The 24027-nt window shown below is 42.9% G+C and overlaps 2 protein-coding genes across 10 annotated transcripts in view; one reads left to right on the forward strand and one right to left on the reverse strand.

Moving 5' to 3' along the window:
• The window catches only part of ZDHHC3 (zinc finger DHHC-type palmitoyltransferase 3), a 47952-nt gene extending 41638 nt beyond the window's left edge, over positions 1-6314 (reverse strand). For 3 of the 9 annotated variants that reach the window (XM_048511810.1, XM_048511809.1, XM_048511819.1), the window contains exon 1: positions 5684-6314. The gene's annotated coding sequence lies outside the window, so the exon portion shown is untranslated. The other 6 variants (XM_048511816.1, XM_048511814.1, XM_048511815.1 and 3 more) reach the window with 5 other exon arrangements.
• Positions 6315-6319: 5 nt separating this feature from the next.
• EXOSC7 (exosome component 7) lies at positions 6320-22370 on the forward strand. The gene is made up of 8 exons (XM_048511820.1): positions 6320-6500; positions 8419-8520; positions 9963-10057; positions 16088-16253; positions 17723-17793; positions 19426-19546; positions 21214-21369; positions 22146-22370. The coding sequence occupies exons 1-8, from the start codon at positions 6444-6446 to the stop codon at positions 22248-22250; spliced, it is 873 nt and encodes a 290-aa protein (XP_048367777.1). The 5' UTR covers positions 6320-6443; the 3' UTR covers positions 22251-22370.
• The last annotated feature ends 1657 nt before the right edge of the window (positions 22371-24027 follow it).

The following is a 24027-nucleotide window of genomic DNA, read 5'->3' on the forward strand; positions in this document are numbered from 1 at the left end:
CATTATGGACGGGTTGTCATCTCCCCGAGTGCTAATTTTGTTAAGCATGCTAATCCGGGGAGAAAAATCCACTCAAACACAGAGGTGTTACTTCCATTTACTGAGCCTGGAACAGTTAATGGACAGCAGGTTTAAGCTGCTGTTCAAGGTCAGCCAGAGAGTGTGAAACCGAGAAATAAACAAACTGTCTCCTCTAGTGAAGAGTCAGAAGGGGAGGAGGGGTGAAACGAACTATCCCCCCCCCAAGACATCCAAAAGGATAAACAAGGGTGTACCACCTGACCGGCACGGTCACAGTCAGAATGTTTATGTGTGTCAGACTTTGCTTTTAAACCATCCTCCGCAGAGATTTTATCTCTTCCCACTCGAAGAAAGAGAGAAGTGGGAGGAAGCTATGGAGGCGAACATAGTACCCTTTGTTAAACAAAATGTGTTTGTGAAGGTAACTGGCAACTCAAGCAGAAAATAATCGGTTCTAAGCGGGTATTTACAGGAAAACTGTTGTCCGGCCAATAGGCTGATTTATAAGGCAAGAATTGTTGCTCGGGGCTTTCGAGGATAAAACCGGAGGAGGAGAAAGGTTATTCTCCCACAGCCAGACCAGAGTCTTTATGTCTGTCCTTGCCCTAGCGAGCAAGTATGACATGATAAGCCACGCTTTATCTTTGATTTTCAATGTGCACTTTTAATAATGCTCCACTCAAGGCAAAATGTCTATATGGCTTCACCCGCTGGATATGAAGGCGATGACTCAAACATGGTTTATAAGCGTCAGCCGCCTCTGTAATGGCTTATTCCAATCTGGGAGGAACTGGTACTCGCTGCTTTTAGATGCAAAACTGAAAGAGTGTGGGTTTCATCGCATTCCTCTGCTGATGCCTGTGTGTATGTGAGAGGTCAAGCATCAGACAGAGAGATCATACTGGTGTATGTTGATGACATTTGTGTATGTACTAAGACTGACCAGCAGGCAGAAAACATCTACAAAGAACTCAGTGAAACCTTTGTGGTGAAAGATCTAGGTGAAATAACCCACTACCTAGGCATAGACATTAAACAAGTAACAAATCAAGGCTTCTTCATGTGCCAGAAGAAGAAAATAGAAGCCATAGTCAAGAAAGCTGAGTTAGATCGCAGGAGAACTGCTGCGACCCCAATGACTGTAGAGTTTTGTAAAGGATCTGATACAGAACTGTGTAGTGATCCAGAACTATACAGGTCTCTCTTAGGAAGCCTACTGCATATCGCAAACTGGACGCGACCAGACCTGGCTTTTGCCGTAAGCATGCTAAGCCGCCATGCTGCTAAACCAACGCAGCATGACTGGATAGGTCTGACCCGTGTGATAAGATACCTGAATGGTACTGCTGATCTTGGCTTACTGGTCAAAGCAGAGAAACAGAGCAATGTGCTAAGTGCAACAACAGATAGCTCTTTCGCTGACGGTGAGAACCACAAGTCATGCACAGGGATTGTAGTGACTTATGCAAACGCATTCAGTATCCTGGCAGTCCCATACAGACAGACCTCAGTTAGTCTCTCAACTGCTGAGGCTGAGTTCTGTGCCATCTCTGAAACATGCAACGAATTGATCTGGTTGAAAGCATTGTTGTCAGAGTTAGGGAAACAGTGCAACAGCCAATCCCGTGTTAGAGGATTCACAGACAGCCATTCATCTAGCAGAGACAGAGAATCTAAAGGCTAGAACCAAGTACATAGGCGTGAAATATGAACAGGTACGAGAACTTGTACAAAGTGGATTCATTAAGCTGCAGTATGTGGATTCAACAGCAAATGTAGCTGACGCCTTAACCAAGCCTACTGCTAAAGAAAAGTATGTACTTTTATGTGAGCAACTGAATGTACTGTCTGTATCCAATGTAAAAAGTGGAAATATTTAATGTCTGTCAAACCGAACAAGGGAGGGGTGTTGGAACATGTGCTTCTATTTGACAGTTGGACACTCCCTCCTGCTAGTGCCGTGTGTAAATCAGTGCAGTGTGCATAACCAAGTAACGTGTGCAAAGACTGATATGGCATGGGCATCGGATTGGCACCTGGTTTGTATATTAGTAGACACAGTCCACTCAGTGGAAGGAGCTTGGAAACAGCTGTGTCTGGCGGAGCACTTTGGTGGTGGTTAGCAAATAAACGGATCTGAACGGTGACTGTGTGTCTTGCAGTTCTTGTTTGCCTTGCACCCCTCAAGGTGTCCTACTCTCGTGTAAGCCGCTGCTTCGACAAGAATGTCAAAAGCCAGGCAAAAATCAAAAAAGGAGGCTTGCAGTACTTTAAAGACTAACAGATTTATTGCAGGGAAGAGTTTGCGTACATCTGACAAATGGGCTCTAATCCACAAAAGCTGATGCCACAACAAATCTGTTGGCTTTTAAAGTGGAACTACTCTCCGCTTTGTTTCTGTTGCACTGCTACGCTTTTAGGATTCATAAACAAACCGTTATTAAGCATTCTCTGAAAAAGAGGTGACTTCTTGGTTGAGTTACAAAAGGACACAACTATCAGCTTCTATAAGAGAGAAAAGAACCGATGAAAAATTCTCCATTTAAAAGTTACTCACTACAAACAGAATCATTGCATTCACAGTCTTTGCAAATGTTTTACAGGAACCTTGCACATGCATTACAAAATACTTTGGACTTTTTAAAGCATTTAGGTAATTTAACGGTCTGACTAGTATATAAAAGCAAAGCATTCAAGATTATTGAAACAGGCTGCTTACTATACAAGTATGTTTAAAGATCATGACAAACTTTCATAGGATTTGATGACTAGTAAATTATAAGTGTACAAATCAAAATCTGAATACTGCTTCAGCATCATAGAAACAGGAAGATGACGAGTCCTTCTAAAATGTAAAGCTTGCCACTGCAAATATAGTTGCGCTATTTAATCATTTCTAACCATTGGCCTCTACAATACTACCAGCCTCAAATCTAACAATCAAAATGTAGCCAATTTAAGAATTAGGGAAATAACCTACACACCCTTTTTTTTAAAATGAAGAAGCATTTTGATTAGGCCCACTTCTATTTACTGGGCAACTGTTGAGTCCATTAAACAGTATAAAACGTGGATTAACAGAAAGAAAGAATTCCACCTTATTACAGTTAATTCCAACAGGATACACTGTAATACTAGTATTGTGAATACAGTACTGGCTTGCTCCCTCTCAGAAATAACAGCAGCTTCATAGACTCCCACTATGAGCAACTGATTTGTGTGGTAATTCTCCAAACAGTAGAATATATTACTACACCACAAGGGTGTGACCAGACCAGGTAAGCTCATATTTACATACGCAAATGCTTCTTTCTCCTGTAATACCACAGCATAAAATAAGTGTACACTTTGACTCTATTCTAGCCTTCTGTTCAATCAGCTCAGAAAGCCAGCATATAATGTTCCAAACTCCATACATTCACAGCTTTTATCCTAAGCGCAATCCACTGACTGGCTCAGTGATGGGCCTGTTGCTCAGTGAAAGTCACAGTTCAAGAGTAATTTAGACACAGGTTATTCAGGTCCAACACCCTGCCCCGCTCTGTGAGTTTGTACAGTGGCCAGGTTCCAAAATCAGGAAAGAAATAGAGGTTTAGCTTCTGCAAAGGCAGATCTGCAAAATGGCCACAAGCAACTGAGTCACAAGCTTCAAGGCAAGTTGTGGAAACCTTTGTACCTTTTCAAGAAAGGGTCTGGGTGGAGGGAACCTGGATTAAAAAAAAACAACAACAGGGACTGATCACAGAGGAGCAGGCAATACCTCCTGACCAGATCGCACAAAAGCCTCCCATTCTGGACACATGAATGCAGATGGATAGACCTGGCATTTCTCAAGGCATGAGTGGAAGGCACACCTTTTGAGGAGTTTAGTATGCTCGGGATGGAACAAGGCTAACGGCATTAAAGCCAATGCCCATGGCCCCCAGAGCTCATATATTAAAAGACACACCCGCCGGATCTGTACTCGAAATCGTCCCTGGCTGTGCCATGTGAACACTCCCTGCATCCCCTCGACGACCCCGGCTTCACCTTGCAAGGAGCCCGACTACACCCGCGGCACAACCACCCCATAACTCTCCAGCTATGCCCACACACGCGCCGCATCAGACAAGCACCAACCTGCGTGCTTTGTCCGCGCCACTTTGCTACAAGGGCTGGCACGCCGAGGGGACGGGCTGGCGCTGCTGCCCCTGGACGCCCACCTGCCTTTCCTGCCCAGCGGGAGCTCCGAGCCCGCCTCAACACTCTCTGCCAAGCGGAGCTCCTCTTCCTTCCACCTACCCAAGGCTGGCGATGCCGCAACACGCTGGCGGCTGCTGCCGCCCCCGCTCTACCAGCGGCGCGTTCCTCTCTGCTCGGCCTTCCCAGGCCGCGTTCCATGCGCCCCGGGAAAGCCAGCGCGCGACGCCCCGGGCGGCGGGGGGGAGATCTCCTCGCTAAGGCTCGCCTCTCCCGCTGCTTGTCCTCCCCACCATCCGAGCTCTAAGGGGAAGGGGCGGAGGAACCAGGAAGTGAGCGACGCGCAGGCTCCCTCCAGCCCGGCCCCGTCGAGCGCGACCCGGGCGTGCCCGCCACTCCTGCGGCAACCGGAGAGGCGCTCCCAGCGGGTTCCTCTCTCTGCCACCGGTCGAGTGGCGCTTCCGAGCTCGCTCCCGTTAGGACGGCGCGGAGATGGCTAGGCCCGACCCGTTCTTTGGCGGTGCCAGCCTGGGATACTCAGAGATCATCATTCCTCCCGCGCAAAACAAGCAAACAAGCGCCACGGTCTCGACAGCACTCCCCATGCCGATCTTAATTTATTCGACAGGAATTCCTGTTTATTTCATTTTGATATAACTTGGCCGGGCACTATTGGTAACAAGATGCTCGATGAGAAATACAGTGAAGTTGAAGTCAATGGGCTTAACTCTGTTTAGGAGTGCACCGCGAAGCTGCAGCCCTGTGGCACGCCTACCTGGGCGTAAAGCATTGAGCAGAGACTTACAAAAGTGAAAATACATAGGACAGTGCTGTATAAGCAACAATCTTCATATTTGTTACTAATAGCAGTATAACATCTGCAACTGTCTAACGGGATTATAGGTGGATCTGCTTCTAAATCCCGTTCCAAAAATAGACTAACTGTGCAATCCTACTAATTTCAAGGGAGTAAGCCTTGTGCATGGTAGGATTTGGAGTACACCTGTTTTAGGATTGCTCTCTATAACACCTGTAACAATGCCATTATTGAAACACATAAGGCCAAATGCACACATGGATGCAAAAATATCAGCCCTGACTTGAAAAACCTAAAATCCACACTTGAAATACCAGTTCACTTACTAGAACTATGTAAACTCTTTGGAAAGCATCATTATTAGGTGCAGAGGTACTTTGTTTTCCTGCATTACAAAATTTTGAAAAAATGCATCAAGGAATAATATAAGAGTATTTAAAATCCTCTTGCGCCGTTATAAATAAAGACCTATACACACTTAATTGGATAATTTATTTATGATTAAACAATTTAGCAGTGATGTGTAAAGAGAATGTCATTAATCAAAAGTTAATACTGTCCTCCTGTAAGACCACAGTCCTTTCGCTGTCAAAGATTCATGTGCATCGGGCGTCTATGCATAGGCTATCCATATTAGGGGCTGGGTGATACTTAATCAATACTCACCTCGATTTGCTTCCGAAAGGCCCAAGATGGTAAAATGCTATATTTCTTGCCTTAGCTGTCGATCTTTGCTTAATTATGTCGTGACTTCTTCCGGACTGACAACTGCTAGTACATGTAGAACATGGATTGATACCACATACCATAGCCTCTGTGTCTTTCTTATGGGAAACAAGTCAACCGACTTCACGCACGCATCACCAAGTAGGCAGGCTGTAGTTCTGGGCGTTAATCCCTTTTGCACTCAGGAAACTTTACTTCTGAGTAAACGGGCGCAGGATCGGGCTCCCCGGCTGCCATTCTCTGCATCTGCTTGTGACCAAACCCCATTAAAGTTAGTGGAGGTTTACTTCTGAGCTAAACACACCAAGACTGTACCGGATAGCTGGAGAGAGGCGTGCCGCTCTCTTTTTTCTCTCCATCTAGCTAGCAGCAGCGGTCCTCCCGTGCAGAAAAGCACCGCAGCGGTTTCTCAACGCGAGAGATTCCCCCGGCAGCCCCAAAGGACGCTTCCCAGCCGCAAGCATCACTTTCCACCCAGGAGTGACGTCGCAGAGGAGTCCATGAATCACTCCCAGGGAAGGCGCGACGGCGCTTCGCCTACGCAGGAGGAGAGAGTCCGGGGGACGAAATGCATGACGCAATTAAGGCGCGCCGGGGAAGTGGGAGAAGATGGGGAGCACGCGGGGCCTCGCGAACCAGGCTGGGCTTCTTTTGCTGACGTCACCGGTGTTTTGGGTGGGTTGACTTCTCGCGCGTCGCGATGGCCTCCGTTGTGCTGAGCGAAGCGGAGAAAGTGTACATCATGCACGGTGTCCAGGTAAACAGTCACGGCGGGGAGGAGGCTTGGCCTATTCTGAAGGTCCTTTGAAGCAGCTGCATTTTGGGTTGACCTCCCGGAAAGCAGCGTTTAATTTGGGATGAACTGTACGAAGGTATACTTGAGCATGTACAAAGTGCATTTCCCAGGCTACTCAGAGCTGGCTCAGACTGACAGTCTTCCTCCCACTCCCGCCATCTCTTGTGTCACATGCTCACTTGCACGTATGCTTGCGTTACTGTAGATCTGCCGCGAGGGTTAGAACTTTTGATACGATCTCGTGTCAGTTCTGAGGCAGTGCTTCTCTCCCTGGAGACAGTTGCAGGTGACCACAAAATGCATTCATAGGTGTAAGCAACTATGATTAATTCAAGCATCTTCTCGATTTCTGGGATGGTGAAATAAAGCTTCCAGGCAGGCTTGAGCTCCAGCATCTCAACTTTTGGAGAACCAAGCCCTTGATAAAGCTAGTTTCGAAGGATGTGGTGGTGGATAATTATTTATGTAATTATTCTGCTATTGTATTTCTAAGCAGCAGTATAATGAATGGAAATTCAATAGGGAAGCTATCCTCATTGCTGCAAATCCTTACAAGAGAAGTGTACATGAGTGAATGTCTCCACTGTTGTGCATCTGATAAAGACGCTTGAATCCTGAGTAATGATAATTCCAGTTCAGTTAATGGTGTGACATCAAGGCAGCACAATTTTTTTCCTTTATTTTTTGGTAACGTGCCCTTTTTTCTGTCTTATTGTCTTTTAACTCTGTGGCCAATTATGCACAGAGAGGTTCCTGCAACCATTAATTGAATGTTCAGCATTATTAGTCGTCGCCTTGATTGCAGTGGGGCAGACATTACCCATCAGCTGGCTTTTTGCTTGCGGCTGGGGGGGACGACAACAATGTTTTGCTGGCTCTCTATCATGCATGCGAGCTTTAATGTTTAATATAATCTTTAATTTTTGTCTTTAATCTTATCAATCGATGGATATATCAGTCTGTTGATAGACTGATAAATCGACCTAGCAAGGTGAACTGGTAAAGAAAAATCTTGAATACGATATCTGTACACTTTGCTCGAATCCTGATTGTCTTTTATGGTGAAAAGTGAGAGGGGCGTAATGGTGGCATGCAAACTGCAAAACCTCAAAAAGAGAATGTTTGTCAAGTTCCCTAGGTTCACAGTCACCCGTCTCCCAATGTGCTATAAACCCAAGCATCAATACCAATGGGCTTTTCCTGGTGTGGTCTGGAATAATTAATTGCTTGTGTATAAAACTTTGAGGCTGGAGACATTCCAGTTTGTTGATGCAGGGGCAAATCAGGTGTTTGGACTGATCGACTAGTCTTATTATTTTTACATTTTTATGTATTAGTATCGATTTATCAATCTATTGATATGGTTATTTAAAATGGTTTCTTAAATCTAAAAATGCAAGAGCTGGGGTCATGGGCAATAGAAATGATGCAGCAGGACAAGAAGCGGAAAGCAATCAGCAACAGGGAGGAGGGTGAGGGGGAAGCGTGCAAAGCAGTACGAGGAAGTGTGTGTGCATGTAAGGCTAGGCAGGCTGGCTACAGGCTGAGGGAAGAGATCCAGAACAAAGCTGTGCCTGTTGGCAAATCTGTCCTGGTCTGGCAGTGAAGCAGAATTAAAATCATGATATAAGTGGATTTGCTTGCCACGGAGAGAATAGAAAGTGAAAGCGGGCTTAGAGAAATAGTGAAAATCCAGGTTGCTCCATTAATTACACATTGAGGTATTTTCTGTGTTAACTGGCAATACCTGTGCTTCAGTCAGTAGAAATGAGGCATTTACAAAATAGGTATTTAGAGAGGAGAGCATAATCGGTGTGGTTTTCAGGAGATTGTGACTGGACAATATGCAAAGGTAATCATTGTGGTGGTTTTTGTATAGGAGGATCTTCGAGTTGATGGCCGTGGCTGTGAAGATTACAGATGCATTGAAGTTGAAACGGATGTTGTATCCAATACAAGTGGTTCTGCTCGAGTGAAATTAGTAAGTGCATTTTCCACAGTAATTAGTAAGTACACTTTGTTATGAATTACTTATGGAAGTTTTTTTTATGTAAGTGCAATTGTTTGCCTTCAAAAATGTTTTTTTTAAACATTTGTTTGGCTTTGCTGAAGTAGTATCATGGATGTTTGCAGTCTTCTAAATGTTTTGGGATGAGGGAACATTTAATCAACAGAATTAAGATCAGTGGTGCAGATTCTTTGAAGGAAGTGAAAGGTCAGAGCACTTGGCATAAAAAGATGCAGGCTTGGGGCAGATAAGGGGCTGAGTTGGGGAAGGAAGCTGAGAGTCCAATAGGAAGGTGGAGGGCTTAATCCGCCGGTGAAAGCAGCACAAGCTTCCTCCAATGGAAATGCTCTTCCTGGGGCACCTGCCCCAGTGCGGCCACTGCTGGCCTCCTCTGGTACTGGGACACAGTGCGGGATGGTGCGCAATGTCCCAGCACCCCTGCTGCCATCGACAGTACAGTGGAGATGGTCTTGGGGGTGTGGCCAGGGAAGGAACTGACATTGGTCAACTTCCTTCCAGGCATTTGCCAGTTACACCAGCGTTGAGGAATTTGGACTTGCATGACCCTGCTCAGGCTCATAGATGCTTCTTGGTGGTGGGGAGGATGTTTTGTTTTGCAAACCTCCCCAGTCCTCCAGGAAGTCTCTCTGGGAGCAGTAGGGCAGTGCAATTGTGCCGCACCCACCTTGCTGCTTGCTCCCCCAGTGCAATCTGGGGGAGGTAATTGTGCCGGAGACAGCACAGCCAGGGTACAGCTGTGCCACTTACTAAGAGGCTTGCTGTAGTGCTGCCAGTAAGCTGCCGGCAAGGCTGCCCTTTGCCCATGAAATAGATCATTGCAGCACAATGGGCTGACTTGTATGTGCTCATTTGCTGTAACTGGCAAAATCTCCATTGACAGCTATCTACTGAGAACACAAGAACAAAAACAGCCAGCGAGCCCCGCTTGTATGGATGCATGAAAGGGCTGGAAGAAGTACTTGGTTGTGTTCAGAATTTCAAGTGTGGATGTTCTACATGGGAATGCACAGAGTAAATGCATGCCAGTGAAACTTGCTATTAAATTAAAACGTATTATTTAGCAAATACAGTTCTGGGTGGACTTGAGATATAGCAGAATTTGCTTAAAAGCCCTGCCATTGTCCTACATTACTGTACTGAACAGCAGATATTTACAGTTTTGATATCTAAGTACACTAAGTGTATGCAGTTAATTGACAGTGCATGTCTGTATCATTCTCTACAAGAATTATGATATTAGTTGGTCAGTGGTTTCAATGCTTCAAAGGGTCTTCAACGTTTTCTTTTATCTTTTGAAACCTTTAATTTGGATGAAGGGAGGAATATTAGGAAATGTATGCTGGTGTAACCAAATGATGGGGAAATATTTCTATATGAATTCTGTATTTTACCAGGGACACACAGATATACTGGTTGGAGTAAAAGCAGAAATGGGGACTCCTAAGCTGGACAGACAAAATGAAGGCTACTTGGAATTCTTTGTGGATTGGTTAGTAAAAATTAGTTATATTGGGGTATATCCAATTATCCTCCAAATACCTTCTTTCCAATGAAGGAGCCACTCAACTTAGTGGAAGGCTCCTTAGATTGGAAGAAAGCTTCAGACTTCAGTCTGAAGGAAAGGTGGGATATAAATATTTGAATAAATGAACTTTGCTCAGTGCTGCGGTAGTGATACCCACAGTAGTAAAACAATGACAGCTGTGTATTCTGTGGTTTTTTAAAAACAACAACAACAACAGATCTTCATCCCAGCTCTGTCAGGAGAAGCTGAATTCTGTGATCTGTGTTAATTTTGCAATTTTCCATAAACTTGCTTGTTTTATTTCTGGATTTGAGGACTTCCCCTTACTTCTCTTCAGTGAGGTGGCATCACTGTTTATGCCCACTTCCAAAGTAACAAAAGCTACATTCAATCATCTACTATAGAATTTGCATCCTTGCAACATTGGTTCTTTCCTTCCCTTCCAAATCCTAGCTGGTGGTAATTAAAGTGGGATCTCTCTTTCTCTATTTATCCTCTTTGCAGCTGTGCTCTTTGGCTGTTGCTGTATCTGCATTTCTCAAGAGGAAATGTTACTTTCAGAAAACTAGATGCATGCAGCTTCCTATGTCAAACTCAGGAACCTCTGAGTAGTCAGGTGCAGGTGTTAGCACAGAATTGCTGTCTGAACTACTGTCTTCCTATGATATCCATTTAGAAAGAATGCTCAGCCACTTCTTACCTAGGAGCTCATTGGTCAGTTGTCAGCTCTCCTTGAGGGAAGATATATACATGGAACCTGTCTTATGCATGTAGGGCTTGATGTTTCTTCGTCTTTCAGAATGGCTGGAATGGGATGTGTTGTAGGTAATGCCTATGGTTGCAGGCAGCGATAGTTCTACTCTGAGTGGCCTTCCCTTCCCTTCCCCTTCCTTTTTCTTTTCTTTCCTTCCTCTCCCGTTCTTCTTTACCTGTTTCTGTTTCCTCCATCCTTGATCACTCTCCCCACAGTTATTATCAGTATTAGTTTTATAGGGGTGCTGTCTTGGATTTTAACATTTGATAAGAATGATAAGCATTTTAAATGCCTGTATAGGACATTTTATTTATTATGTATAGGACATTTTATTGATTATCAGTCACCCTGAGCCTGACTTTGGTCATGAAAGGGCTGGGTAAAAATCAGATAAACTAAGACTAAACTACTGCACTCCTTCATATGGCGCTGTTGCATTTCTTCCTAGTCAAGGGAGGCCTTTGCACCTCTTTTGGTCTTGGGGCAATTCAGCCTAATTTATTTCCTGTGGATATTCTCAAGCTGCCACTAGATGGTGCTATTTAGATGTTTTTCAATATTCAACTTTTACCTCTGTGTGTTTATGGAAGAACTTGGTGATGGTTTTCCAGGTGCAAAAGTTTGCCAAATTTTGTTCTTGCCATCTTTGCCTTCGAAAGGTATACACAAGGGGGAAACTGAGTCTTCCAGAATCACTAATCTAAACTGTTGACTGCATTGTTACTGCAATTGAAAACAAACTAGAATAACAAAACAGAGTCCAGCCTTAAAGACTAACAATGTATACTGTACTAAATCTTGCATGGGCTCAAATCCACAATAATTCATGCTGAGTAAATCTGTCCATCTTGGAAGAAATCTCTGGAAGATTTGTAAATGGATTAATGGAATTGTAAATGGATTAATGGAATTCATTTACCAAAATTTTTTGACATGGCATGAATACACAGTCTCCTGCTTCATAATTAAAAATGAACCAATTCATAATGAACAAACTTTAATGTATCATAAATAAAATGTAAAACTCTTTAAACTATCTTTAGATAGATTTTTTCCTCAAAAAGCCTTTTATTTTAAAAAATCTGATTTAAAATCTGACCCTCTGAAGATGCCAGCCACAGATGCAGGCGAAACGTCAGGAGAGAATGCTGCTAGAACATGGCCATACAGCCCGGAAACCACACAGCACCCAAATTATGTGTAGCATACATCTTCTATAACAATATAGCAAGAAGAGTGGGAACCGCATGCAGCACTCATTGATGACTGACCACCAACTCTCTGCATTGGGTCACAGGCAATGAGTCAAAATGCTAACATGGTTTAACAGCACACTTATGTTTAAAAGTGGCCCGGGGAGAAAAGGCTCATACAGAAAAGAGTCTTAACAAGGATCTAATTTACTTGCACTGTGCCATTTTAGCCTCTGAGTAATTATAACCAAAGCAGATTTCTAAGCTGTAGCAGAGTTTAATGGCCAATTTGTACAAGCATAAAACCAAGCCATCATTTCTAATGCCCTAACAGCTGAGATCTGAGTTATGCTCCTAAAGGAATTCAGATTTATCATCCCAACAGCAACATGCTAAGCGTGTCTCCTTTGGGCTTCTGCATTTTAGAGCTTTATTATAGGACTACATTCCATTTACAAAGCAAAGCAGTGTGCAACACAGTGCTTAATGCAGGTGAACAGCTATGAATATTCTATGGCACAATAAATTATAAACTGAAGCAGTGCTAGATGTGCTTCGATTATTCACAAGTCTTGCTTCTACCTATGCATTTATCCTAAGCAAAATGACATATACATATATACATAGCTATATATAGCGCAGACGAGGCATCAAAACATATGCTCTGACTCGTGGGACAGTTAGCTAAAGATCCTTTGGAGAAGAAAAAGAATCATGGACACAACTGTGGTGGCTCTCACCTTGTGGAACGACCTGCCTGAGTGGGTCAGGAAGATTCCCATAGTACAGTAATTCTGCAAAGTGTCCAGAATGGCATTCTTGTAATCGAACTGATCTATAGTGGGATGGATTGACATTGCCTATATCACTATAACCCCACATTCTGTACCTCTCACACTATACTGGCCTGGGAACTGACAACACCCTGAGATGTTCAGCTTCGGAAAAGTTGATTACAAATCATACCCAGTGATATTAAGTAAACAGATTGTGGTGCATTCAGCAAACTAACGCACTAGATGTCAATGTTTATGAATATGCTGCAATGTTTATGAATATGCAAGGCAATGCCAATGAACAGGGAACATGCACATGAAAGACATCTATTATGCATAAGATTCTTAAATGGGCAACACAACGTTTTATATTCCAGAATATTACTTGATACTCCAAGTGATTCAGGGACAGGGTAGATAAAAATCAGTAACATTAAAAAATTTAAATCAGATTTTTAAAAAATTTAAATCAGATTTAATGTATTGTCGAAGGCTTTGACGGCCGGAATCACTTGGGTGCTGTGTGGTTTCCGGGCTGTATGGCCGTGTTCTAGCAGCATTCTCTCCTGACGTTTCGCCTGCATCTGTGGCTGGCATCTTCAGATGCCATTACACATAATGTTCAGCTGCATATTCTGAGGGACATGGGCAATGCTGGCAAAGCCTTGGTGTGCTGTCAGATCAGTTTTTAGGATGAGATGTGCTTGCTGCTGTGATAAAGAAGTTCTCAAACTGTACTGATACTGTGCTGTGGAAGGAATGTTGTTGAGACATTGCAAGGGAGGGACCACTGGGGTGTTGTGTGGTTTCTGGGCTGTATGGCCGTGTTCTAGTAGCATTTTCTCCTGACATTTCACCTGGATCTGTGGCTGGCATCTTCAGAGGATCTGATGGTAGTAAAGCAAGTGGCGTATGGAATGTCCAGGGTGGGAGAAAGAACCATTTGCCTGTTAATAAGTGTAAAGGGTGCAGTTAGCAAGCTTGATTTACATGTGTTGAGTGGGATCTACGCATTTAGCATGTGAGTAACCATGAACATAGCATAATTAATTATGGAGGGACCACTATTGAAGATGCCAAGCCCAAGACCCAAGGTGCCTATTTTTGTGTCTTTGTAAAGCACTGACTGAAGGAACAAAACCCAGGCATATTAACCTGGAAGTCTGAATGGCAATAGGCCAGAATGGGTCACGTGGTAAGGACTGGTTTCTCGCCCTGCTACTGTTAGTGTTGTTCACAGTATTAGACGGCCTTCCCTTATTGTACATGTATGTTCGTACAGGCACACAACACACTGTTCCTAATGTAATGCTGACAAGAAACGGGGACTCATGTACCTCATGTGTTTTAAGTTGTAAAACCAATAGGATGGAATCAACTTCCAGTACCTGAATGGGAAAGGAAAAGCAGACTGCTTGTTTTCAGAAATGCTTTCTGCAGTTACTTCATACGTCTTGGTGTTGAGATCTAATTCAGATTCAGCTGCTTGCCAAATGCCAATCAGCTGATTGCTGCTTTGAGCTCTTGTCACTCTATCAGTAAGTGCATCATGAGAAAGACAGTGTTGCACCTTTAATTTAGGATTCATGACTGCTTGACTCTCTGTCTCCTCCACCCTCCCCCATCCCAATTATATGTACCAGTTATGCACTTTGACACCTGCATTCTAGCTTACTGCCCATCATGTCAATAATTATGTTTTCATATTGCAACAGCGTGTGGGGGGGGGGGGTCCTCCTGCTGTTCAATACACCTGTCATGTATACACATATGTACATCCTGAGGTAAACTAAATCAAGGTTGCCAGTGAAGCGGATATAGCTGACACAACAGCTACTACCCTGAAATCTGATGTGTGTTTTTCTCCCCTCCTGGGATTTTGATGGCTTTTTACCATCTGTGCCAGGTGAAGCAGCTGGCCCCCTACCTGTCCCGCCCTGACTTAGCCACAGTTATCCATGCAACGGTCATTTCAACAATGGATTACTGTAATTTGCTCTATGCTGGGCTTCCCGTAAAACTGTTTTAGAAATTGGTCCAAAATGCAGTGGCAAAGGAGGGAGCCATATAAAATCGCATATTTTACCTGACCTGGTTACCGATTCAATTCTGGGTCAGGTTCAAGGTATGGGTATTAATCTTCAAAGCCCTGAACTGCCTGGGAGATTCATATCTGCGGGACCGCGTCTCCTAATACCACCCCCAGAGAGCTTTACACTTGTCCAGAAGTAACCTTCTGGAGAGCTGCAGTTTAAAAGGGGTTTTGACTGGCCTCAACTTTCTGCCACCTGAGATGAGGGCCCTGTAGGATGTGTTATGGTTGCACAAGCCTTCAAAGCAGAGATGTGCCACCAGGACTGTGAATGAGGCAGTCTCACCAATTGCCTGACCTTCCATTCCCCTCTCCTCCCCCATCCCATCCCTTCCCTCTCCCATCCCTTCCTTTTCCTACTTCCTTTCCTTTCTTTCTCCTTCCCATCATGTTTCTTTTCTTCTTCCTCTTTTGCCCTTCCCCTCCCTTCATTTACTGAAATTGATGGTGGATGAGCTATAGGGATGTAGCTGGATTTATTGGATGAAAAATAGGATAAGGAATTATAGGGCGCCAAACTCCAGTGTATTTATAAGACAATTTGTTTATTGAGTGGGCTACGTTTTTAAATCATTTTATGATGTTATATTAACTTGTGTTTGTATATTGAACTATGAATGCTGTTTTCATACTGTGAGTCACCCTGAGCCCAGTATTTTCTTGGGGTGGTGTCGGATAAAACTCAGAATAATCAAAATAAAGTACAGTAAAGTTTCTATAGAGGGTTGCCGGGGGGGGGGGGGGGAGTGCTATAGTGTCCGGTGTGATGCTGGCATTTCTGCAGCAACCTGGAAATGACACCATTGTGTTGCTATATACAACTTCATCCCTCAATTCTCGGCGTATTTCTTCTCCCCTTTTAATTCAAGGCAGCCATCATGGCAGGCAGCCAGGGCCAAATCTGGCGGGCACTCAATTACCCACCCCATCAGTTTTGAAGCAAGCAATCGGGAAATCCTGGAACTGGCCATAGTTAGGAGCGGAAGATTCCCTAACCTCGGTGGCAATACTAGATTTCTTTAAAAATTGGCGTCAAGTTGCTTTTGCTGCAGCTTATTGTTCGGATGTGTTGCATTCATGTCCTTTTAAAGCATGTTGTAGGATTTAATTGTGCGTTGGGTCTTTTATACTTAAAAGATTAAGAGTGCTTTGCTTTTTTGTTCTTGTCATTCTCTTCAGTTCAGCAAATGCCACTCCTGAATTTGAAGGCCGAGGCGGAGAGGAGCTTGGCACAGAAATTGCAAACACTCTCTACAGAATATTTAACAGTGAAAGCAGCATAGACTTGAAGTTGCTTTGTATTAATCCCAGAGAGCACTGTTGGGTGCTTTATGTAGATGTCTTGGTGAGTAAAACAACTCTCTGATTTAATTAAACTCAGAGCTTCAAAGAATTCTTCAACCTCTTTGACTGGCTGAATATTAATAAGCTTGCTTCCATAAAAATCACTGTGCAAAGCCTCAGTGTCAGCAGATTACTGGACGTCACTCATGCTGCTGGAACATTTTGTCATTATTATTGCTATGAATATTATTAATAATATTATTTAATGCTTTCTTTGTGGGTAACCTGGTTTCGTTTCTTTCTTTCTTAACGTAACCTATGAAGGCAGTAGCCATGACCTTATATACACTGTTGGGAATTATTTCCTACCATTGCTAAAATGACTGTGATCTAGTGTATATGCATAAAAAGTATGTCACTCGTCGTACAGGCACTTTAGCATACCTGAAATCCTGTAATTGGCTTGAGGATGCAGAATTCAAGGAACACACGATCAGCCTTGTTGAACAAGACCCATCTATATACCCATCTAGTATAGCACAGTAGCCATCCAGGTGTCTCCAGAAGGTCTCCGAGGTCTCCCTTGGTTGTTACCCTTCCCAGCACTGGTATTCAAAGGTTAACTGCTCCTGAATGTAGAGGTTCCATTTAGTAATCCGTGCTAATAGCCAAAGATAACATAAACACTATTGATAGTATTGATAATTATTGGCAACAATATAATAGTGAAGAGCTTGAGCCTGCCAGACAAGAACCCGCTAGCTCTTTCCAGCCATTCGCCTTAGCCCACAGGTGTCAAACCCGTGGCCCTCCAGATGTTATGGACTACAGTTCCCATCATCCCATGCCAGCATCATGTTGGCAGGGGATGATGGGAACTGTAGTCCATAACATCTGGAGGACTGCGAGTTTGACACCTATGCTAACCAATTGCCTCCTTTATACCCATAATATTGAAATATTCCTATTTATTTTTCAGGGATGTTTTGAGGAATTTTGAACAAAAGTATATGAATGTAAATATTAAGTATTATTATTGCACCCTGACGTGGATGGCCTGTGCTAGCTCGATCTCATCATAGAAATTAGGTAGGTCAGCTCTGGTTATTACTTGGATAAGAGGCCCCAAGGAAGTCTAGAGTTGCAACTCAGAGGCAGACACAATGAGCAAAACCATGTGTCCTTGTTCTCATCCTCCCTTTCCAGCCCTACTGAGGACACAAGTTAGTCAATTTAATTTTGCGACTTGATGTAATTTGCCGCGTTACCATCCCACCACCCATTATTATTAAAGTGGAAATTAACCAAAACCAATTTCATAGCACAATCTTCCTAATCTTTTTAATAGTACTAACTTTGTTTTTTTAAAGCATCTGCCATCAAGAATGTCATCTTTCATCAAATAAAGGTTTGTTTTGGAGAATACTGTTTCAAGAGAAGCAGCTCCAGTATTACATATCCAAAGGTTCTAAGAACATTTCAGTTGAAGGACTGTTTGTGTCAGACTCAAACTTCTCTGGTTTATTTCAGCTACTGGAGTGTGGTGGCAACTTGTTTGATGCTATCTCTGTTGCAGTCAAAGCAGCGCTGTTCAATACCAGGTAACTTGTCCCTTTCAAGATCTAAGCCTTGTTTTGAACTGAGGTCTGCACCACTCTTCTGAATGCAGTCACTGTCTCTATTTGAGAAAGATGCATATCGAGAGATCAACACTGCCATGAAAATCAGTAGCTTCAAAGGGGGAGCAACTGTTTAGGTTTTCACTATAACATATGGAAACTGTTATTCTCAGTTTATGCTTCCAACCCTGCACTAGAGGTGCTATAATTTTATTGAGCTTCCCAGGTTTGCTAGATAATCTAGTGGAAAACATCTTGCCTTCTGTCTACTTTCCACTATATTATATAAAACTCACACAGCACTTTGGCAGACAGTTTTTATGAAAGCCATACAAAACAGTTCTAGGCTGTTTATTTGAAGTCTTCAGCTTTGGAATGAGCCTAATCTATGCTTGGAATGTGCCTCTTTGTTTCCTACTGATGGAGATGCTGTTTTAAATTACTTGCTGATACAGCCTCACTTTAGAAGTTTAGGTAAAGGAAGTAAAAATTTTCCTCCGAAGGTTTTGTAAGCCACTTTTCGTTAGAAAACGAACAGGGCCTTTTCTTGGCTTTTACTTTTAAAAATCTGACAGCCAGCAATAACAAAGCAATCTTCAGATCTGACTAGCCAGAAACACATGGTTATGCTTAAATAATAACCTGGACATTGCATAGACTCCATGACTGTTACTGAAAGGGTTGCAGGGAATTTTCATAGATGAAATGTAAAAAAAAAAATCCTTTATACTAAGCCCAAAAAACACTGAGGAATTGGATTCAGAGATTGCTTTACTGCTGTCACAATTTATAGCAAAGTCCCGTTAACATAAACTAACTCAGGGTGTTCCATTGGCAAGCTTTATAATTAACATACCAGTGATTTGGTACCATGGCCGTTAGAGTTGCAAGCAGCAAATGTTATATGAGGATGGGGCTGTTCCTCTACATTTTTGTTATTTACTTGGTATAAAACTGACTGGCCCCTGTGTGAATGACACATGTAGTATAGCGGGGCTACCTGTAGAGGTCAGGGGGCTTGGCGGGGTGGGGGGTGGGGGGGAGATAGCTTCATAGGCATGCAGAAAGGAATTAGTTTGTAAATTAACCCAAAGGAAATATCTCTAAGAAATTGACAGGAGGTGGACTAAAATACTCTAGGAGGCCCTGAATGCTGAGAACAGCTGAAAGCCAATGAACAGAAGAAGAAAAATGACAGAGGAACTTACAGAATGAAGCCAGTTAGAGCTCATAGAAACCTGGAAGGAGGTCTTTGGGGGATGTGAATTCCAAAATGCCCCCTCCCATTATTTCTCATGGACCCCTCAGCTTAAATCTCCTGTATGTCTTTGAATTGTGACCTAGTGTACTTGTATTTGTTCAGATATACTATAATTAAATGTCATTTCAGAGAATATTGAAGGCAACAAGATTTATATGGGAAATTTCTGGAAATTTTTAAAATGCACCCAGAATTTCCAAAAATAGAAAGTTTATATTTTTGATGAAATATGAAAATCTCATTTTAATTTCTGTAATATTTGTACATGTTAAGCCTTGATTTTCAGTAGGATTTGGGGCAATGGCCCGTGATGGAGTATTTCAGAATAACAGCTTTACGTCTGTTTCTATTAGGATACCCAAAGTGTGTGTCTTGGAGGTAGAAGGAGGACGGGAAATTGAACTTTCTGATGATCCCTTTGACTGCATCCGTCTTAATGTCGATAATGTGCCCTGCATTGTTACACTGAGCAAAGTAAGCCTTCAAAATGTGCCGACTCCAGCCTTTGTCCATCTATCATCTTCATCCCGCCCTTCCTTTAAGGAGCTTTAAGGCAGTGTGTATGATTTCCCCATTCCCACCCTGCAAAGTGCCTTAGGCACGTAGAGTGCTGCTGGTCCAAGTTCACTCATAGGTAAGTATAATTTAAACCCACGTCTTCGCAGTTGTAGGGCACTTCCACACATGCAGAATAATGCACTTCCGGTCCACTTTCACAATTGTTTGCAAGTGTATTTTGCTATTCCACACAGCTGCAAGGTACATTGAAAGTGCATTATTCTGCATGTGCAGAAGTGCCCCTAATCTAGGCACTCTGACCATTATACAGCTCTTCAGAATGCTCAGGATCTCTTCTAAAAACAATTTGATAAAGGCTAAACTTCTGTTATTTTTTGAGAAAGTTCTCATATGCATATGAGGAACTTATTTTCCATGTTGCTAGTTTCTAGCATGGGAGAGCGGTGGTTTTGCCTGTTTTAAAATTCTTCTTCTGTTGTAGAAATAGGACTTTGCTCATTAACACTTCTTTATAAAGTATCTGAATATTGTATTTTAAAAGGCTTTCAGAGCCAGAATCAGCTGGCTGTTGTGGGTTTTCAAGACTGTGTGGCCGTGGTCTGGTGGTTTTTGCTCTCAGCGTTTCGCTCATATCTGCCAGCCGCAGATACGGGTGAAACGCTAGGAGCTAAAACCACCAGACCATGGCCACACAGCCCAGAAAACCCACAACAGTCCATCTGAATATTACCGGTATTTACCTGTAGTTTAAATAGCTTCGGAAAATTTTTCTCAGCCTGAAGGCATGAGAAGTTGTGAAACCTCTTACTTGTGGATATTGCCTTTCATCTCAGTAAGTTTTTGTGAACGAGTGGCTTGAAAATTCTGGAGTGGAACTCCTTTCCCATTTTCTTGTCTATTTTCCTGCACTTATAAATAAAAACACTGAACTTTATTTTTCCTGGTCTCCTAGGAAAGCTCGAGCTTTGGAAATGTTATCCTGGCTTTTATACACAATGGAAGACCCTTTCATAAACTGGATTTTAAAAAACAACCCTATGTGTCATCTGGAGCAGCTTTAAAGAGGCCTTTGCTTCCAGGCACACATTATTCCACTCAATGGTGGTTCTGCCTGAAGACACGCATGAGTTAAAATTGGTCTACAAAAGAGCACATTCCATGATAAAATCATCACTGGACTGCAAGGAGGAGATTTATTTCTTGAACATTCCACCATATAAAAAATTCTTGGCCAATAAAAAACTAGTTGAGGTTCTAATTCATACTTTCTTTCCTATGAAACCTCTCTATTTACATGGGTGCAAGTGGAAGGCCAAGGCTAGCCTGCACTGAAACATATTTTCTGAGATTAGGGGAGGTGGCCTAATGCATCTGCGTCTGGGCACAGAGTTGCAACTTCAGAGATCAGCAGGCTGAACTCCTGCATGTCCACATACACAGCTGCTCTGTGCATTTTAATGTGTGGTACAGTTCTGCCCAGTAAAATGTACTCACAGAGCTGCCTCTGATGAATAGGGAGACATTTACTCAGCCAGAAGCTCCATGTATACACTGGAAGTCCCCTGTGCAAACAGGACAGCTTGATACAGGTCATTAAGATTTTGTTTTGCATTGGATTACAGATTGGATATAGGCACATAGTGGATGCTTCCCTACAGGAGGAGGCGTGCTCTTTGGCCAGCCTCCTCATTTCTGTGACCAGTAGAGGTGCCCTGACATGTGTGAAGAAAGTGGGAAGAGGAAGTCTTGATCCAGAAAGTATATTTGAGATGATGGAGGTAAGTGAAAATTGTTTTGACTCCAATTCTGTTGTGAATGTTGAGCATCTTGGTAAGTACAGACTAGCAGTTGATCTGTCGGCCTACTTGAGTTTGAAAAAGTGACTTCCAAAAGACATTAACAGCTTTGTAGAAAGGTGTGTTTGCATACAGATTTTCCTCTTGTTTATATAACAAAGGCTGATTGCTGTGACTTCTGCAGCTAACAAGTTCTAATTCTGGGAAGAGAGGGAGTTTAGTGTTATGGTTTTCTCTTGAAAGCTCCTGTTGGTCATTCTTCATGTACAATCATGATACAACTGAATGTTGTTACTGGGGGATTTTCTTGAGGCAAGGAAAGATGACCCATTTTTAAGGGGCATCATCAGCTTCAAACCTTGGTCTGCAGGTCTCCTGTGGGGTTTTCCTAGTTTTCTTTTGCTGTGGTGCAATAAATTGGGGATCTGCACATGCCGTGAAGCACATAGACAGCTGTTTTGCTCACTGCTCATATAAGTCTGTACAGAGTGAATATAAGCCCAGAAAATGGTTGTATGAATGGGTTACTATTGGCTAGACAGGAACCAGACTATACTTAACTGCTTTGTGTTCAATTGCTTTTAGAAAAACATGTCTTTAAACAAGGTTTTATTTCCCCATATGTTGACTATTAGCAAGGCCATTTACCACAACTGGTAAGCAGTAATTGTTAATGAAAAACATTTATGTAGGGATTCTCTTCTTACAGAGAAATCATCTTGCCTAATGTGTGTTTGTTTTTTTCATTTGTATTCCAGACAGGAAAGAGAGTAGGCAAGTGGTTGCACAGCTCCTTGCAAACTGTCTTGGATGAAGAAGAGAATCTGGGAACGACACGCAAAAAAGTTGGATTCTTGGGATGAGCTTCATTGTCACATCCTACTGGATGGAAATCTAGTGAATGTTTTTATTTGTGAGTGTATGTTTGTTTTTTTTACAAATAATGTAATGTATATTCTTTAAATAAAGGTTTTTTCCTTCAATTTCGTGGTAATTTGTGTTGAGAGATTCTCTAAGTATCAGTAACAAAACAGAAGATGTACTTACAAACTCCTTCCCTTCCTCTCACAACAAACACTCTTCGTGGCTGCAGCATTGTGTACCAACTGAAATTTCCAATTAACACTTTTCAAGGGCAGGCCCACACAGAACACATTGCAATAATCTGGATCAGTGGTTCTCAACCTGGGGGTCGGGACCCCTTTAGGGGTCGAACGATCCTTTCACAGGGGTCGCCTAAGACTCTCTGCATCAGTGTTCTCCATCTGTAAAATGGATAAATGTTAGGGTTGGGGGTCACCACAACATGAGGAACTGTACTAAAGGGTCGCAGCATTAGGAAGGTTGAGAACCACTGATCTAGATGTAAACAGGGCATGAACCATGGTAGCCAGATCTTTCCTGCCCAGGAAAGCTGGATGTCCAGTCTAAGCTGGTTAAATACACTCCTGGCCACAGCTGCTGTCAGCTTATCTAGCAGTAGGAGAGGGGAAAAGGTCCTGTAAAAACAACAACCTTTCCTCACTGTCTTCTGAGGTTCTTCTCCCAGAGCAAGCCCTAGTAAAGGAACTGCGTAGGAGGAGACGGCTCCAGATTCCAGAATGAGGCCAGAGTGACATCTTGGGATCAGTGATTCTGCCTGCCACTAAAAAAATGTTCAAACACAGTAGTAAGTTCTCATCAGCAATGTTTGGGAAATTGTATTCCTTTATTTTCAGCCTCATTAATTATGTCCTGTTCTCTAGCATCTTTCATGATACAAAACAATGGTTCATCAGCAACTGTTGTTCCCTTAGAAGTAGGAGTAGAGCATAAGTACAATGTATTGTTGAAGGCTTTCACAGCCGGCATTACTGAAGTGTTGTGGGGTTTCTGGGCTGTATGGCCATGTTCCAGTAGCATTTTCTCCTGACGTTTCACCTGCATTTGTGGCTGGCATCTTCAGAGGATCAGAAAATGCTACTGGAACACGGCCATGCAGCCCAGAAACCCCACAACACTCCAGCATAAGTTCAGCTTGTCACTTCATAATTTTTTTAAATAAACATTTTGTTATTGTAAAAGCACAATGATGAAATGGATAAATAAGGAAGATCACATCTAGACGTCCCTAGGATACCCTGATCTTTATAATCTCAGAAGCAGTCAGTCCTGGTTAGAACTTAAATGGAAGACCACCAAGAAAGTCTGGGGTTGCTAGGCAGAGGAAGACCATGCCAAGCCACCACCATTAGTCTGTTGCCTTGAAAATCCTCCTTGGTTCCTAGAAGTTGGCTGTGATGACTTGACTGCACTTGACGCACGCCTTGAAAGGCACTTGTAAAAGTTTCCTCCCACCCTGCTTTCAAATAAGAGCTAATATTTTACAATTGATTCATGAATGTGCGGAGAGAAACAGCTTGCTGTGAGAAAACAAGACATATTAATTGAGGAGGAAGGAAGGAAAGCTTTAAAAACTGCAATCTTGAGAAACCTCAATTGCATTTGGAGTATCCGTTCGGAACAGCCTGGCACTGACATTACGTTTTAGGTTTTTGAAAAATTGCCACAAATTATATTTGGAGGGTGGGGGGGTGGGGCGGTCTAAAAAAGCCATTTGGGAACACGGGAATGTACACATCAGCCAATTTCTTCACATGG

This window comes from Sphaerodactylus townsendi, linkage group LG11 (genome assembly GCF_021028975.2).
Source record: "Sphaerodactylus townsendi isolate TG3544 linkage group LG11, MPM_Stown_v2.3, whole genome shotgun sequence".
Lineage (NCBI taxonomy): Eukaryota > Metazoa > Chordata > Lepidosauria > Squamata > Sphaerodactylidae > Sphaerodactylus > Sphaerodactylus townsendi.

Bases quoted from the DNA above. Each gene is read 5' to 3' on its own strand.
- EXOSC7 (XM_048511820.1), top strand. From the start codon at position 6,444: ATGGCCTCCGTTGTGCTGAGCGAAGCGGAGAAAGTGTACATCATGCAC. The intron at 16,254-17,722 runs GTGAGTAAAACA...GGTTTATTTCAG, and splicing joins TGCTTTATGTAGATGTCTTG to CTACTGGAGTGTGGTGGCAA. The intron at 19,547-21,213 runs GTAAGCCTTCAA...ATTGGATTACAG, and splicing joins GCATTGTTACACTGAGCAAA to ATTGGATATAGGCACATAGT.